The sequence below is a fragment of the Quercus lobata genome, chromosome 2 (assembly GCF_001633185.2).
Source record: "Quercus lobata isolate SW786 chromosome 2, ValleyOak3.0 Primary Assembly, whole genome shotgun sequence".
Taxonomy (NCBI): Eukaryota; Viridiplantae; Streptophyta; class Magnoliopsida; order Fagales; family Fagaceae; genus Quercus; species Quercus lobata.
Genome location: NC_044905.1, coordinates 7,234,590 through 7,248,091, shown reverse-complemented (window position 1 = coordinate 7,248,091; position 13,502 = coordinate 7,234,590). Strand labels below are relative to the sequence as shown.

The 13,502-nt window shown below is 32.4% G+C and overlaps 2 protein-coding genes across 7 annotated transcripts; one reads left to right on the top strand and one right to left on the bottom strand.

Annotated features, from left to right (window-relative positions):
• Nucleotides 1-1,142: 1,142 nt before the first annotated feature.
• Nucleotides 1,143-5,324, bottom strand: LOC115975473 (type IV inositol polyphosphate 5-phosphatase 11). 2 transcript variants are annotated; one of them, XM_031096257.1, is made up of 8 exons: nucleotides 5,097-5,324; nucleotides 4,844-5,009; nucleotides 4,585-4,715; nucleotides 3,626-3,702; nucleotides 3,385-3,510; nucleotides 2,532-2,719; nucleotides 2,198-2,335; nucleotides 1,143-1,467 (listed from the first exon to the last, which is right to left on the bottom strand). In XM_031096257.1, the coding sequence occupies exons 1-8, from the start codon at nucleotides 5,147-5,149 to the stop codon at nucleotides 1,267-1,269; spliced, it is 1,080 nt and encodes a 359-aa protein (XP_030952117.1). In that variant the 5' UTR covers nucleotides 5,150-5,324; the 3' UTR covers nucleotides 1,143-1,266. The 2 variants fall into 2 exon arrangements, with proteins under 2 accessions (XP_030952117.1, XP_030952118.1); XM_031096258.1 differs by having other exon boundaries at nucleotides 5,107-5,324.
• Nucleotides 5,325-7,274: 1,950 nt separating this feature from the next.
• Nucleotides 7,275-12,102, top strand: LOC115974269 (F-box/FBD/LRR-repeat protein At1g13570-like). 5 transcript variants are annotated; one of them, XM_031094532.1, is made up of 5 exons: nucleotides 7,275-7,408; nucleotides 7,507-7,556; nucleotides 9,532-10,362; nucleotides 10,684-10,839; nucleotides 11,151-12,102. In XM_031094532.1, exons 3-5 carry the CDS (start codon nucleotides 9,571-9,573, stop codon nucleotides 11,424-11,426), a joined length of 1,224 nt encoding a protein of 407 aa, XP_030950392.1. In that variant the 5' UTR covers nucleotides 7,275-7,408; nucleotides 7,507-7,556; nucleotides 9,532-9,570; the 3' UTR covers nucleotides 11,427-12,102. The 5 variants fall into 5 exon arrangements, with proteins under 5 accessions (XP_030950392.1, XP_030950394.1, XP_030950393.1 ...); XM_031094534.1 differs by lacking the exon at nucleotides 7,507-7,556 and having other exon boundaries at nucleotides 7,275-7,501; nucleotides 9,526-10,362; XM_031094533.1 differs by lacking the exon at nucleotides 7,507-7,556 and having other exon boundaries at nucleotides 7,275-7,506.
• Nucleotides 12,103-13,502: the final 1,400 nt, after the last annotated feature.

The window sequence follows — 13,502 nt, the reverse complement described above, 5'->3', positions numbered from 1 at the left end:
TTTTGAAACCTAAAGTGAGTCATTTTTTTTTCTTTTTTTAAATTCTAATGTGAGGTCTAATTAAAAAAAGATTATAATTATTTTTTTTTAATTCTAATTCTAATGTAAGTCTCTCAAATTTTTTTTTGAAACCTAAAGTGAGTCTTTTTTTTTTTTTTAATTCGAATGTGAGGTGTAATTAAAAAAATTATAATTATTTTTTTAATCCTAATTCTAATGTAAGTCTCTCAAAAAGTCAAACATTTTGATTTTATATTATATATAGATAATAATAATGATGTAGCAAGCTCTAAGGATATGAGAATGCAATTTGTAGATCTACTATCAAGATACCATAGATTAGATTGGTGGACCATGGATAGTAGATTTAATTGCAGTTAAGTATTACGTGAAGTCATCACCATGGAATAGCTCATGTTGGAATGTGTTATGTGGCACCAATGATATGAAAGAAATTTTTTTTTCTAAACCATTATATTGAACAAAAAATTACTTATTTTCATTTATTTTCAAGTTATACATTTTTTTTAAGTCAAGTTATAAACTTTTAAACAAAATAAATACTTTTGATTTTTATTTAACTATCCTGTGCATCGCACGGGTTAACAACTAGTTAATATGAAATATAGAATCTAATTTACAGGAATAAAGATAGGACTAATCTATATATATATATATACTATAAATAAAGTCAAAACTATAAGAAAATCCAATTGTTGTTTAATTTTATACCACGTGTCTTATATAATTTTTTTTTAAATTGTTGTAAGTGAGTTAATACAAATCAAAAGACGAAGAGTCTAATATAAATAAACTATCAAAAACCTAATAAACCAAAAAAAAAAAAAAAAAAAGTGAACTCATCTATACTTAAAAAAATGTATAATTCTTACACCAAGTATAATTTGAGCCCATATATGGTAATTGTTTTTAATTACAGCGTGTATATGTACGAGTTATACACTAGTTAGCATCTAATTTACAAGCTCTATGGTTCTTAAAATCATACCTGTCCATTTTGAAATAAGTGGATTAGATTTTATTACACTAACAATAATTTAAAAAGATGCTAAAATGATAATAGTTACTACTATTTTTTTAAACATTGATAACATGGTAAAATTCAAATCATTCATTTTAAAATTGACTGGTAGAATATTTGAAATTTCATGTTAGAATTACCATAAGAACTATACAAAATCTTGTTCCTTCAAGCATCCAAAATGGATGGAACAAACAAAAGATGAACAATATACTTTTTACAATTCATCGACTTAGAAAACGGTGTTCCTGCTGGTGCATGGGTGATGATAGCTTGTTAAGTTTTAAGCAAAGGTGAGCTTTCACTGGTTTATGATCAGAGCTCAAAATATCATCCATTGATTGGTAAGAATGTAAAGTCGCATTGATTTTCTGTGAGTCTTCTATCTTGAATAAGACCCGGTCTGTCCATGATGGTACTCTTACCTGTAAAGAAGAGACGAGCATAAAAATTTTAGAAGAATAGAAAAAGTAAATCCCAATCCCGTAGAGAGATGTATATACACGCTATTCGAACTGTCAAAAATATAAATTGAAATCTAAATTATCCATTTCAATTTTGATTTTTTTTTTTTATAACTTTTTAAATGCATGTCGAATATTGAAATCTATATTATCCATTTCATGATTCATGTTTCATAATTTATAACTACCCACTATTGACTTTATCAAATTCAAAGTTAGAATATACAAAAGTGTAGGGTTATTTACATTTCCCCCTTAATTATTGTGCAATTACAATGTGTCCTTAAAACTTCATAAATGAGTAATGTCTCCCTAAACTATTGGTTATAAGTATTTTACCCTACGCTGTTAGAATTACTGTCAAATTTAACAGAAAAGTCCCTTTTTTTAAGTAATAAAAAATAGAGGAAAGAAGTGTAAGAGGAATTTGAAATTTCCATTAATTAATTTAATAGAAATCCTAAAATAGGAGCAGAGTTCTTAATTACCAATAGTACAGGGGAAATATGAATAAATTTCATAGTTTGAAGAGTCATTAAAAGTGCATCATATTTAAAGAGGATAGTGCAATTTGTCTTAAAAAAAGATTATTATACACATGCCCACTTATCAGACTTTCATGCATATTATACAAGTTGTGATTATTCAATTTTAAAAATTGAGTCATTCTGAGACACAAGAAAGCTGATACCTTGTAACTAGTATCATAGTTGCTACTTCCAATATTATATTTATATGTGGGCTTGAATGTCAATGTCCCCTCGCAATAGCCATTGAAGATATGACCTCTCTCAGCCTCTTGTAAGAGTTGGTCTTTGTTTGTGAGCTTCTGCATAAATATATTAACTTTAAGACTCACACAACACCTTTAAATTAATCTAACTATGCAAACATTAGTCCACCAAAAAGCAGTTGAAAGATTGATTATGTGGGTGTACTCAGAATCTCAGATAAAACTATATAAGTAGTAATATAGGGTTCTACTATATTAGCAATAATTTAAATAGAACGTGTTGGCAACTTACTTCATGAAGGCCTTTCTGTATTAAATTTCTTGCTGGTTGTGTATCAATTCCATGTATACGGTAGTTGAGATCTCCTAACCATATAGTGATATGAGCAGGTCTGGCATAAGGATTCCATTTCTTTGAGAATAGGGAATGTGATATGTGCATGCACTCATAATTTCTTTCGTCTACTTTATGAGCATGAGCTGCATGCCAAAGAAAATTTATAAAAAAATCAATAAAGTGAACAATTTTATAGGTAGATATTGGTCCATCAAATTTAAGAAGCACGGATTTGGTGTCCGGAATGTCAAAAGTGAACAATTTCATCCCTTTGTCTATGACTCTATGAGGTCAATTTGATTTTGGTCTCCTAATTAATATAAAGTTGGTTTGATTTTGATCCATTAAATATGAGATTGGTTTGATTTGGTCCATAAAAAATGGGGTTCTTCAGAATCCCTTTAGTTATGTAAGACAAAAATAAATATGTAGGATTGAATTGTTCATTTTTAAAATTTCATAACCAAATCCAAAATTGTTAAATTTGAAGGACCAAAATCGTTCTGCACCAAATTTTAGAAACAAAAAGTATAATTTACCATGTTATATATTTTCAGAAAAGAAAAAAGGGAAAAAAAAAGGTTATAAATTTTCTTTTGGGGCTCTTGGGTTTTTTGTGTGCTACAAGAATTCATGTGTAGAAAAACATATAAAACAATGTTGGGTTTCTTAAAACCTTGGGTAATCATCTAGTATCAGCAAGGTAAATCAAATCATACAAGCTAAAGCTGCCCCCACACTCCCACTTAGAAGAGAAATTAAGCAAAAATTCAAAGCAAATTCTATATATAAAACTAATAAGATCTACCAGAAAGATGGCATGATATGAACACCATTTGGATGTCTTTGTAGTTGATGCGGATTGCCACAGCCCCTTTCTTTCTACCAATTAATCCCCCCAAGCCGCCAATGGAATGCTTATCTACCTGTAATTCTATAATGCAATATTTCAAAATAAGAAACTATGAAATCTTAGCAATGATCTCAAAGAAGATTGAGGTTGAGGAGAAAATATTGGACTCGTCGATCGGAACCAAACCAAAATTTACCTTTGATGAACAAATCTGAGTTCTTTGGTCCAAACACGTACAGCTGCAACGATTGCATAATGGCTTTCCCTAACAGACTTTGATTACAAAATAAAATCAATAAATAGCTTATAGGAACAAAAAACATGACTATAAGATGGATAAAGAGAATAGTTTAAAAGAGAAAAATAAATGACAAAACTTATTTACAATTCATTGTACTTTTGAGTCATCTAATTAAATTCAACCACTTGTCTGTACTGATCAATGAGCTACGTAATTGAATAATTATAAGATAACACATTTTGTTTTGCATTAATAGTTCTGTCACATGATTATTTATAAGGTTTGCCCACAAATAAAAGTCCATTCAGTTTTAAAGGTGAAATGAAATCTGCAAAAAATTAATGTAACAATTCCTGTACGTAACAAAATTTTGTTGTACTAGCTAATTGGCATCCTCTCTTCTCTTGTATAAAAAGCCAATTATTAAGCAAGTAAGAGACGTCATATTTACGTAGCAATGTTATGACTTATGAGCCTATGCCAAAACAAAAATCTGAAAATTTGAGAACAAAAGGATATATGACCTTCTGGGAATGTACGTATGGCTATCGATAAGTGGATAATTGTCTTTGTCAATGTGTGTACAGTTGTACACATCAAATTTCTTGTTTTTCAAGACAAGAAATTCACAGAAGAAAATGAACCGTATATTTTGACTATACAAGAAGCTCTGTACCGGGCTACTTAACTTAGCTATAGCATCCAAAAGATTCAACGCACCACGTGTCACGGCATGCACTAGATAATGACAGCAAATGAATGATACTATCACTAATTATTACTAAATCTTATAAACTAATTTATTAAGTTATTAAAATAGCATCAATCACATTTATATTTAAGTCCATTTATAAATATTTTATAGTAAAAGTGCGAGAGAAAGATTTAACTAAAGAATAGTCTTTGTCTCTTACATGTGGGTTTCTAGCAAAGCTGTCTGCAACAGCCTTAAAATATTGTTTCGTGGAGCCTCTTGCAAACCTATAATGAAAAGATCAAATTTTCTGCTGCTTCCAACTAGTTCTGCAATATCCTCATAAGAGACCTTCATATATAGCAAATAAATTATAAATGTCAATCAGAAAATAATTATCACGAGGAAAATTGAAATCTAAAATTGGCATATTATTATAAAGACTAGTTTATATTACTTAGTTTGTAAGTTGATCTCACCTGCCCTTTCATGTTCCAAGTGACAATGCAAACGCACAGATCCGAATTGCTTGAGAAGTCAAATAGATTATCCACACCAACGGTCTTTATTCCTTCATGACTTGCTGTGTGGTGGTTCTTAAAACTCATTGGCTTTCTCTTCAAATCGGATTTTGCTCTGCAAAGTCTTAAAAACCCAAATCCCATTTCGCAACTTGAAATATTATAAACAATATGAACATATCATAACATTGTAAAAGAAGAAAGAACCAACCGCTTTATACCCTTTAGGCCTTTACAGGAACAAATACAATTCAAATTTCCCATTCTGGTTTCTCTTGCGTGGTAGGAGCTCCAAAGCCAGAAGTTTCTTCAAGTGTAAAATGCCAGAATACAGTTGAACAAAAACAATCGACAATGGTAGAGAGAGGGAGATAGATAGGTTTAAACCCATTGACTCCGACCTAGTATGATATAAATATTGGAAAATTTGGCTTTTGGCGGTGAAGATATTGGACAAAAGTCAAATAACAAAACCACACAGATATGTCTCTCTTTATTTGATTACTTCTTTCTCTACAAGTTGGTTGGCTAAATTGACAATACAAAGAAGTTAAAACAAAGTTGAAAAGGACCATCCCACATGTAAATTCCACATGAAATTACTTCAGCAAACCGTGTGATGCCAATGCACAAACCCAAAATGTGTTGGCCTAATCCCTAGCCCATTTAGAGGCCCAAGTGTGTGCATTTGTCATGAATGAAATTGTCAGCTTATTTTATTATTTAGTTTATTTTTGTTACTATTCATGACTACATTTTACTTTTTAATACTATTCATGAGTCTCACTATACTAATTCAACTAACTTTTACCTTTATTGTTTCTCAAAAAAAAAAAATTTTACCTTTATCTACAATATTTTTAGTAAAACTTTTCAGTTTCAGCAAAATAAGTGGATCCCAAACAGACGCAAGAAACTTTTTCAATAGGTAAGGTGGGAGTCTAACTTTGGTTCTCCTAATATAGAAAAGCAGACAATGTCATTGAATTACAACGCTCTTGGTCCGAGAAACTAGTTATTATAATTTATAAAAGATTACCACCACGCACCCTAGGCACAATGGTTACTCTAAAAGTATAAGTACTTGTGAGGTGTGGAGGTAAAAGTCGGGGTTCAAGTTTCTAAGAGAGAGTTTCATGCAAATATATATTTAGATTAGACTAGTGTAAAATTTCTATCTTGTATAAAAAAATATAAAAATTTAGAAAAGATTAAACACAACTATGATACATAATGTGCAATCGCGTAACGGCTACGTTTGTGTGCGATGCTTTTTTTGGTTGGTTCCATGGCATTGTTCATGGATCAGCCAAAGCACAAAAACGCGTAAAAAGTGTTTTGTCTTTTAAAAAATATTTTGTTATAGTATTTTCAGCAATAAATTTTTAGTTTTCAGCTTTAAAAAATATTTAATGCAAGGAATTAATGTGTGATTTGGTCTTTAAAAACCCATATTCACAACAAAAAACTTTTAACTGTATTTATTGTTATTATGCTCATTTTGAGTCACATTTTTTTTTTTATATATATATAAGATAGAATTTTACTCTAGTCTAGTTTAAATGTATATATGTGTGAAACTCCCCTGGAGACTTGAACCTCAATCCTTACCTCCCATACTTTACAAGCACTTGTACTTGTAGAGTGACCATCGCACCAAGGGTGAGCGGTCATTAGTATAACATTTTAGTCTATTTCGATTTATTCAGTCTAGCACTGATCTATTCAATTTATATAACACATTCTCTTAAACAATATTTATATAAGACAATTACCCATCTTTGTTTTTTAGAAACAAACAAACACAAGTGCACACATCTTTTTTTTTTTTCTTCATATCTCAAGTTCTATGAACTAATTATAATATTAAGTTCTTTAAATTTTATTCATTATGGTAATCTTGAAACGGTACACCATATATTTTGATATTGAAATATTTCATTTTGGTTGACCGAATAGAAATATTGTTGGAAGCAAAATTCAAAACATTACAATTGACACTTTACTTCATCTTGCAAGTTTAATTGATTTTTTCTTCTCATTGAAATTAGTAGGCCAAAAATAAAGTGTGTTTAGTCACACAAAAAACAAAATACTCTATGAGAAAGTTTATAGACACATAAAATTTCACACCTAGCTAATGTGACAGATTGTTAAATGTAAGTAAAAAAAGCAAGATAAGTAGTGTGTCAATATATATATATATTTTTAATTTATTGTGTTTATAGCATTTCTTGTATCCTTTCTTCTCCTACTTCTTTTCTCACTGACCCACATATGAAAACCAAATAATTGGGCCATTATGGCAAAAGCCCATTTACCACATTTTGCAACATGATCCATTTTCATCTCTACAATAGCAACTCTAGTCCAAATTAGGATACTGTCTTTCACCCATCAACCCGGGTCCAAATCCCAGCATCGGAAATTGACATCTCCACTTTTCCCCAACTTCAAATGAAAGTTGCTTGCTACGAACAAAAACAAAAAGACACATTTTTTTAGTACTAGTAGTAAATTAATGTAGGACTATGACTTCTCATCTTTTTGACTCTTTTCTCTGTTTTTCAGTTTGGTCTGAGCTTCCACTGGAATCCATTTCCTTACCTTTTTTTTTTCAGGTACCAGCAAACGAAGAAGCCTTATCGTTATTCGATTCCAATTCTCCAAAGTACCGCTTTTCGATCTAATTTTTTTGCTTTTAATTCATACCAAATGGTTTTGCTTTTTAGCTTTTCTTCTTTGATCATATTATTTGACAATATTAGCATTTGAAATTGTTTAATATTCATTGCCATTATTGTACTAGTGCAAGTTTTAATTTTGCGTAGGCATTGTTTGTGAGGTTTTGATATGGCATGGTGTTTGTGAATTTACTTTCATTCTTTCAAGTTATATTGATTAGAATTGGTAATGATTTGTTATATTTGAGATGGGTTTTATTTGCATTTGATGGTGCGATTAAAGATTGAAAGGAATACCTATTGTGAAATTTTGGTAGCTATTAATTGAAATTTGAAGTTTGATTTGATTAGAATTAGGGGGACCCTTTGTTTTATAGGATTTGAATACCTACATTACGTCGCAAAATAACGAGGTATTCCCATAGGAATGCGATGATAGAATGTAGGTTACCTATCAATCACCTCTCCCAGACCCCGCAAAGTGAGAGTTTTGTGCATTGGGTACAACCTTTGCTAATTGTAAGTTCTGGACATAGTTATGGAGCTGGTGGTTCCAGCTTGCAGTCTTGCAGGTTAGGATTCTGGGATATCCATTGAATTCCTTTTGGGCATTCGGGGTTTCTTTAGTGAGATATACACACACACATGTGATTGCTCTTTATGGTGTTGGAAAAGGTTCCAAGGATAGGCCATTGGCTCTGAACCTCCCACTTAAATTTCTGAGCAGACTCTTCTGTGGTAAGACATTAATCTGCACACACCATCTTATGAACTTGCAAAATATGTATATATTTATATATATATATATATATCAAATGCTCAGCAAGGGGAGTATATTAGTGGGTGGGTCCTTGGTTTTCCTATTGTATTGGAATAGGCTAGTTTCCATATTCTGCCTGTGGTAACACCAGACAGGATTCTGTAAACAATGTATGTGACTTTTGAAGCCTACTATCACAACTTTTTTTTTTTTTTTTTTGGTTTTTTGTTTTTTGAGAAGGAGAGGAACAGGTAAAATGAGATGCGTTTGACTTGACATCTTGTTGCAAGGATCATGTGTTTATGGTATTATGATCTACTGTCAGTTATTCATCTTTGTCTCTGATTCCAGAATAATGTATGAAGGAAGAACTTTCAGTTAGAACACTGCTATTTTGAGCTGGATTTGAACCAGCGTAGACATATTTTCAACGAATTTACAGTGCTGTTCAAATTCTTTCTTCCTCCTGTTCTATGGATTTTTTGTTTAACCAATGAAGGGAGGCAACAATCAACCTTAAAAATTGGACCAGCATAGACTGGGGTTTATCTAACCACAAATCAAGAATATGGCTCATTTTTCTTTCGTATGTGCCTCAAGCCGTATCCCTTTGCCCCTAGCAAATGATTGATTAAAATGTAATTATTTTTTTTCTTTTTTCTTTTTCTCCATTAGTAATTACACATGCACCCAATGAGCTCTGAACCTAAGATATTTACCCACCACCTTGTTCTTACAAGGAGAGGAGTTGCCATTTAAGCTAGAGCTCATTGGCTTGATGTAAGTAGAATTCTATCTGTAATAGTCTTGTTCAAGTGGAAACATGTGTTTCAGAAATTGAAGCAACTTGAAATGCACTCTTTTTAAATAAGCAAATAATTTTTTTTACAAAGTATAAAGTTGATGGGATACAAGTTTGTGTCTTCTTTTTGTCGTGAAATTTGTTATGGAACTAAATATAGGGATAACTTACTTGATTGAATTTATAAACTTTGTTTGAAGGAACTGAAAGGATGAACCATAACTTTCTGCTCTCCATCTCTCACTCTTGAATTACTTGCTTCATTGTATCCTTATGCTCTCTCTCTCTCTCTCTCTCTCTCTCTCTCTCTCTCTCTCTCTCTCTCTCTGTGACTAACATGACCTAGGAACCCCTGGTCTTTGTATCTAATTTTTATTTATTTTTTCTTCAAATATTTCAGAGACAAAGAGAAGCACCAAAGTCCCTGTACTAGAGGGAAATGGAGCTAGATGAAATCAGCAACTTACCAGGGCATGTTGTAGATCAAATTCTTTCACAATTGTCAATTAGGGAGGCGGTAAAGACAAGTGTTTTGTCAAGCAAGTGGAGATATAAATGGGCTACCCTTCCAAATCTTGTGTTTGATAATGAGTGTTACTCATTTTCTTCATTAGATCAAACTGCCGTCAAGAGTAAACTTGTGAATATTGTTGATCACGTTCTCTTACTTCATAATGGCCCAATATACAAGTTCAAGCTATCACATCGAGATCTTCAAGGTATTAGTGACATTGATCGGTGGATTCTTCATCTATCAAGGCACTCTATCCAAGAATTCATACTTGAAATTTGGAAAGGGCAACGCTACAAGATGCCTTCTTGTTTATTTTCTTGCCAACATTTGATTCATTTAGAGTTATTTAATTGTTTGCTAAAACCTCCATCGACATTTAAAGGCTTCAAGAGTTTGAAGAGCCTTGATCTTCAGCATGTGACCTTGGCTCAAGATGTGTTTGAAAATCTAATTTCTAGTTGTCCTCTACTTGAGAGATTGACATTGATGAACTTTGATGGTTTCACTTATCTCAACATTGAGGCACCAAATCTCCAGTTTTTTGACATTGGAGGTGTTTTTAACGACATTAGTTTTGAAAATGCCTTCCAATTAGCTGTTGTTTCCATTGGATTATATGACAAAAGGCAATCCCATGCCAACTCTAGCAATTTGCTCAAATTTTTTGTTCATCTGCCTCATATCCGAAGGTTGGAGATTCAGAGTTACTTTTTGAAGGTAATATTTCTGTTAGTATGATATAAGGTACCCTTAGATGCCCTCTGGAAAGTGGATGTGTTCATTGGCCTTACAAATTACTAAAAATTTGAAATGAGTTTCCTTCTTTCAACACTTGTTTGCACAAGGTTGTTTAGGATCTCATTTCCATGTTTACTTGGCCATTGTACTGATTTCTTAGCATTTGCACCACAAAACTTGGTTGCTTATAATGTCAGGTAAATCCCAATGAACTGATTCAATTTTCAGAGGAGGTCCACGATGTTACTGCATTAATTTGAGGTTAATTTATACCATTGTTCTATCTTCTTTTTGTTCCAGTATTTGTCCGTTGGCTTTGTGCCAGGAAAGTTGCCTAATCCATGTTTCAATCTCAATTATCTTTCTATACGCATAAACTTCAATGATGTGGACGAGGTTTTAACTGCTCTATGCATCTTAAGAAGTTCCCCTAATCTGCAAGAACTAGAAGTTTTGGTGAGTTCTTTCTCTTGATTGTTACCTTAGTTTTATGTAAACCAACATCACACATGTGCACACTGACACATGATTTGTATGTCATGTTGATACTCACACCTGTTTCTTCTGCTAATGAATAAATTGTTTATAACCAGTGGCCCTTCAGTCTAGGGGCATCTCTACCCCTATGGTCAGTATACTTGCAGGGTTTGATCCCTTATGCACTCACATACGCACACATCAACTGGTTATACAATATCTTTTACTTGGTATCTAGTTATCTACTATTGGGAACTTCTAAAGATTTTAATGCCATGGAATTAATGTAGGCTCGTCCAGAGGAGCAGGCTGCTGTGGGAACAGTAACTAACATAAAAGAAGACAACCATTGGAGTTGTCACCAACTGCGACTAGTGAAAATACTTGGCATTTCTGGTATCAAACCTGAGTTAAATTTCATCAACCTTCTGCTATCAACTTCCCCTGGGCTTGAAAAAATGACTGTTAAGCCTGCTTCCAACAATGGAGGATGGGAATTGCTAAAAGATTTGCTGCGATTCAGGCGAGCCTCTGTACAAGCAGAAATCATTTACATGGATCCATAATTTATCAGTGTGGCAGCTGAAAGCTTACATGCCAAGGAAAAAAAAAGGATATTAGTCTCTGCAATTTATTTATGTTCAGAAAATTGTCATACTGGCAGAACTTTATGATGACATTTATAGTGGTACACAATTAGGGAGTATTCTTTTGGACCTCCAAGCTGCCATGCCATAGTAGAAATCATTGAACTTGGCCCTGTATTCATGTTCTGTGTTTTTCACTATAAGTCTCAAACTAATTTATAGGTATGTAAAATGAAAATTTTAGGAACTTCTTACTAGTGCTTACAATGCATTTTTTTTGCTGCATTGATATTGTATAGGTGTTTAGGACACCTACTCGGATTGATGAAATATGAAAAGGAAACTATGGCCCGTGGCGTAAAATGCCATCTTAAGGGATTATAACCTTTGGTGCCATAGTCATCAACATTCAGAGCAAGGAACTCCAGCTGTGCCAGGTACGTCCTGTAACAACCTTAAAGAGTATATCAAATTGGGCTACATGGAAATGTCTACTAATAAACCAAATTAATTGCTTCACTCCTTGTATTCTGTTCTGTTCATTTGTTAATGGCACAAAGCTAGATGAGACCTTGGTACTAATCATCGAGGCTTGATACAGCAGTAATCTTGTAGCAACATACATAATAATGGCATAGAAGTTGAGGTTGCAACATTGTAGTAGAGCAATACTAGGATCATTTTTTTTTTTTCCACAATTTGAAATGGTGGCAAGTTGTGATCGCTGCACCATCACTTTATATGGACCCAATTTTATGAACAGACCAAATTAACAATGGTAAAACAACAAATTGTGAAAACTTGTGTGCTTGGATTTGTTGGCAGCATTCAAGCAAAAGAGGAAGGATCCAATGGAACTCGATGATACAGAGTAATTAACGAAAATCAAATACATTTTGGATATATTAAGCAAAAAAATAAAATAAAATTTTGGATGCATGTGTTCGATATGGCTGCGGAAAAGCGAATCTTACTAATAAAATGGTGGTTGTCACCCCCAAAAAAATAAAAATAAACTCACATTCGGAAAGGTGGTTGTAACCAAATCTTGGGTATGGCCCACATTAATATAAGTTTGTTGATTCCATGAAAGAAGCAATAAAAAAAAATGTATTTTTCCCTGTGGAGATTTGTTTGAAATGGAATTTTCTCGTTACTTGAATGGTTGGCTCAAAACGAGTTGGACCTAGCTATATTGAGAATGTAGCCAATACTTGAAGCAGCTTTTTTCAAAAGCACGTTTTGCTTTTTTGGTAATATACTACAATAATGTGTATAAGAAATTAATTACAAGATCTTGGATTTAAAGGATTTGTGATTGTCGAATTTAATTAATGAGGGATTTGCCTTGGAAGTTAGTTTGACAAAATCCTAATTTTTTACGTAAATTTATTTAGGAACCTAACTTTCTAGTCAAACCCGAGCTGAAAGTTTGGAGGGTTGCAAGCTGCGACAAGATCTTAAAGTTATACCAATTGTTTTGGACTTTTGTCCCTTGTGAAGAATATGAACAAATTTAAAGTAATCCCAGTTCTTTCAAACTATAGTTTCGTTGCATGAACCATGGTCCATGAAGTATTCTCCTCCAATGGAATGGTAAAAAAATAATACGTTTGCATGATATTTAATAATATTTATATCTGATTATGTCAATATATATAATTTCATTGTCTGAGGGTTCCACATAGGCTACAGACTTTTAATATTACATTCCAATTCAAAATATGAAAATAGATTATTATATTATGAACTTCATAACCATATAAGATCCATACACTTTGAGATTAAAAAAAATAAAAATACAAATATTCAATGAATGTGATAATTATTTTTGTTGATGGCCAGTACTCTTCATCTCTAGTACGTCTTTATTTTATTTTATTTTATTTTTTCTACCTGAATTTCTTTAAGCTTGGAGAAAGTTTTGAAACCAATTAGACAATGAACAATTAGAGGAAAACGATTGGAACTCATCAGATCGTCTTACTCAAACAAAAATGGTATTTGGGTGTGAAGCTTGAAGATGTTCACATTCAATTTCAACCAGAATATCCG

Excerpts from the sequence above, each read along its gene's own strand:
- LOC115974269 (XM_031094532.1), top strand. The coding sequence starts at position 9,571 with ATGGAGCTAGATGAAATCAGCAACTTACCAGGGCATGTTGTAGATCAA. Across the intron at positions 10,363-10,683 it reads TTCAGAGTTACTTTTTGAAG|TATTTGTCCGTTGGCTTTGT; the intron begins GTAATATTTCTG and ends TTTTTGTTCCAG. Across the intron at positions 10,840-11,150 it reads TGCAAGAACTAGAAGTTTTG|GCTCGTCCAGAGGAGCAGGC; the intron begins GTGAGTTCTTTC and ends GAATTAATGTAG.
- LOC115975473 (XM_031096257.1), bottom strand. The coding sequence starts at position 5,149 with ATGGGAAATTTGAATTGTATTTGTTCCTGTAAAGGCCTAAAGGGTATA. Across the intron at positions 4,716-4,843 it reads CTTGGAACATGAAAGGGCAG|GTCTCTTATGAGGATATTGC; the intron begins GTGAGATCAACT and ends CTATATATGAAG. Across the intron at positions 2,720-3,384 it reads CATATCATGCCATCTTTCTG|CTCATGCTCATAAAGTAGAC; the intron begins GTAGATCTTATT and ends TTTGGCATGCAG.